Source organism: Pundamilia nyererei, unplaced genomic scaffold (assembly GCF_000239375.1).
Source record: "Pundamilia nyererei isolate P.nyererei 1_Seehausen unplaced genomic scaffold, PunNye1.0 scaffold00006, whole genome shotgun sequence".
NCBI lineage: Eukaryota > Metazoa > Chordata > Actinopteri > Cichliformes > Cichlidae > Pundamilia > Pundamilia nyererei.
The window spans coordinates 3333569-3336053 of NW_005187407.1; the positions used below are offsets into that span (position 1 = coordinate 3333569).

Here is a 2485-nt window from a genome sequence, read left to right on the forward strand (position 1 = left end):
TCTGTGGTCTGTTTTTTCCTTCTGGCTGGCAGCTCCATATTCAATATCCTCCATACCTCCTCTGCACATGTCCAAAACATCTCTACCCGAGCTGTCCCTTTATAATCTTCTCCATCTTGGTGATGAAAATCTTAACAATTTCCTCTCTGCCCTGTCTTTTTGTCAGTGCCACCATCTCCAAACTGTATATCCTATTACTACCGGTACCAACTTCTCAACCTTCCCTTTTACTCTTGCTTCTATCCTTCTGTCACAAACCACCTCTGACACTCATCTCCGCCCCCTCCACACTACCTGCACTCTGTTCTTCACCTCTCTTGTGCATCTATTAGTTTCGATGTCTGATCCCAGGTATTAAAACTCATCCATCTTCACTACCTCAACTCCTTGCATCGCCACTGTTAACCCGTCTGCCTATCTTTTATGTCTTTCTTTTACTGATTTTCATTCCTCTTTTCTGCAGAGCGTACCTCCACCTCTCATCTTTCTTCCAGCTGCTCCCTACTCTCACTACAGTTCATAACGTCATCTGCAAACATCATAGTCCACAGAAACCCGTGCCTGACATCATTTGCCAGCCTGCCCATCACACTGCAAACAACAAGGGGCTCAGAGCCAATCCCTGATGTAATCCCACTTCCACCTCGTCACTTCCACCACTTTTTTGTTCTCCTCATGCATGCTGCTTTCATATTATTTATCAGAAGACTCAGCACAAAACTCAATGTCAAATTGAGCTTGGATAAAAATGTAGAAGGATGTGCTATAATTTTAATACAAAGAAGTGCTTGGGTATACTTTTTTTAGTCCTTATTTTATTGATTTTCAGTTGCCCTCTGTGGAAAAATGTGCACACATTACCCAAAGTTAAACACTGACATTAAAAGAGGAAGATTTCAAATTCAGAGATCACAACATAACAGATATCAGCAATCTTGAAATCTTAAAAAATTTAACACTAGAAAACAGTCTGCTAAGCAAGCATTTCTATTACAATCTGAGATCAAGCTCAAACAAATGCGTGGTTCTATGAGTTGTCAACCCAGAGACACAGATTTAGCTTTGTCCAGATAGTGGTGCTGTGAATAAAACATGCATTAAGATTAAAACCAAAGATTTTCTTTAATGAAAAATTACAAAATCAGCAGTTTTCATGGACAGAGGCTAAGAAAAAATAGATAGAAAGAACTATCTTTAGTGGCAGAATCAGAATTCCATATATATTACTGTCACCATGAAAGAAAAACATATGATTGCACGTTTCACCAGTAAAACCCTTAGTGCATCATGCATTTTGACATCAAACACATCAAGTGACAGCTGTCCAAGAACTCATCAAGCTCAATTTACTTAAACATAACAAAGCATATAGGATGACCATATATGTACGATATGTAACAAGCTGCAGTTATTGTTGTCACTGAAAACATTGCACAAAAACATAAGTATTATTAACTCAAATTCAACTAGTTGATCTGTGATCGTCTGCTCCCTGTGGGTGGATTGAGGTGATGGGCTTCAGATATGGCTGTAGCTGAGCTCTCATGCTGTGTACACACCAAGCCTTTTTCTCCATGATTTCCTCCAGCTGCTGGACATATTCTCCAAATGCCTAACAGAAAAAGAGTATGTACATTAAAAAAATGTAAAGAGTTGCTTTTGTTGCTTTATTTCTCACCATATCAGGCTGCTGGCACAGAAGCTTCCCCTCTTTACGACATAAAGCTTCCATCTCTTTTAGCTGCTCCCAGTGGGCCTTGAATATACACCACCTAAAGTTAGAATGGGTACAAAAAATATGCATTAATGTTTTATTAAACGAACCCCTTTTTGTGCATCATTCTAATATTATCAAATACACAAGAATGTGTTTGTGTTATTTTAATATTTTTTGGATGATTACACTAACAAAAATTGTGAGAATTCTGGACCTACTTTGCGTGGTCTAAGTCGTCCAGCTTAAACAGCTGGATCGTGGGTCTAACGTGGTGATTAGTGGCGCTTTCTTCATCATTAAACTCTCCAAGATTGTTTGGTTGGAGTGAAGTGGTTGAGTTGGAGGAATGCTTTGAACATACTGTGTGACACTGGCTTGCTGGTGTGTAACCTGAGACACTTTCTAATTGAGGTGTTAAAATGGAAGCTAATGGAAGTTTTTCGTGGTTATCATGTGCATATTCTGGTGGAACTTGTGCATCATTTGTCATTAAATCCTGTAAACTGGGTAACCCTTGCACAGAAGTGCATGTAGATTTTTTAAGTGGTGATGTAGGAGGTTTGTTGAATGTAGCTGGTGGTGTTTGCTTCTGATTGCTATCTTGATCCTGTGAGGAGTTCAAAATATCTTCAGGAATACCTGCACAGGAAAACAAAACAAGGTTGTGGACAGACCTGTTTAAACACACACACACACACACACACACACACACACACACACACACACACACACACACACACACACACACACACACACACACACACACAC

At 39.5% G+C, this 2485-nt stretch overlaps 1 protein-coding gene across 1 annotated transcript in view; it reads right to left on the reverse strand.

Moving 5' to 3' along the window:
• Positions 1-2335: 2335 nt before the first annotated feature.
• Positions 2336-2485, reverse strand: part of LOC102195911 (kinesin-like protein KIF24) — a 9201-nt gene continuing 9051 nt past the window's right edge. The window contains exon 14 of the mRNA XM_005722391.1: positions 2336-2356. Coding sequence (XP_005722448.1) covers positions 2336-2356 — 21 coding nt within the window. The remainder of the gene's footprint in view (positions 2357-2485) is intronic.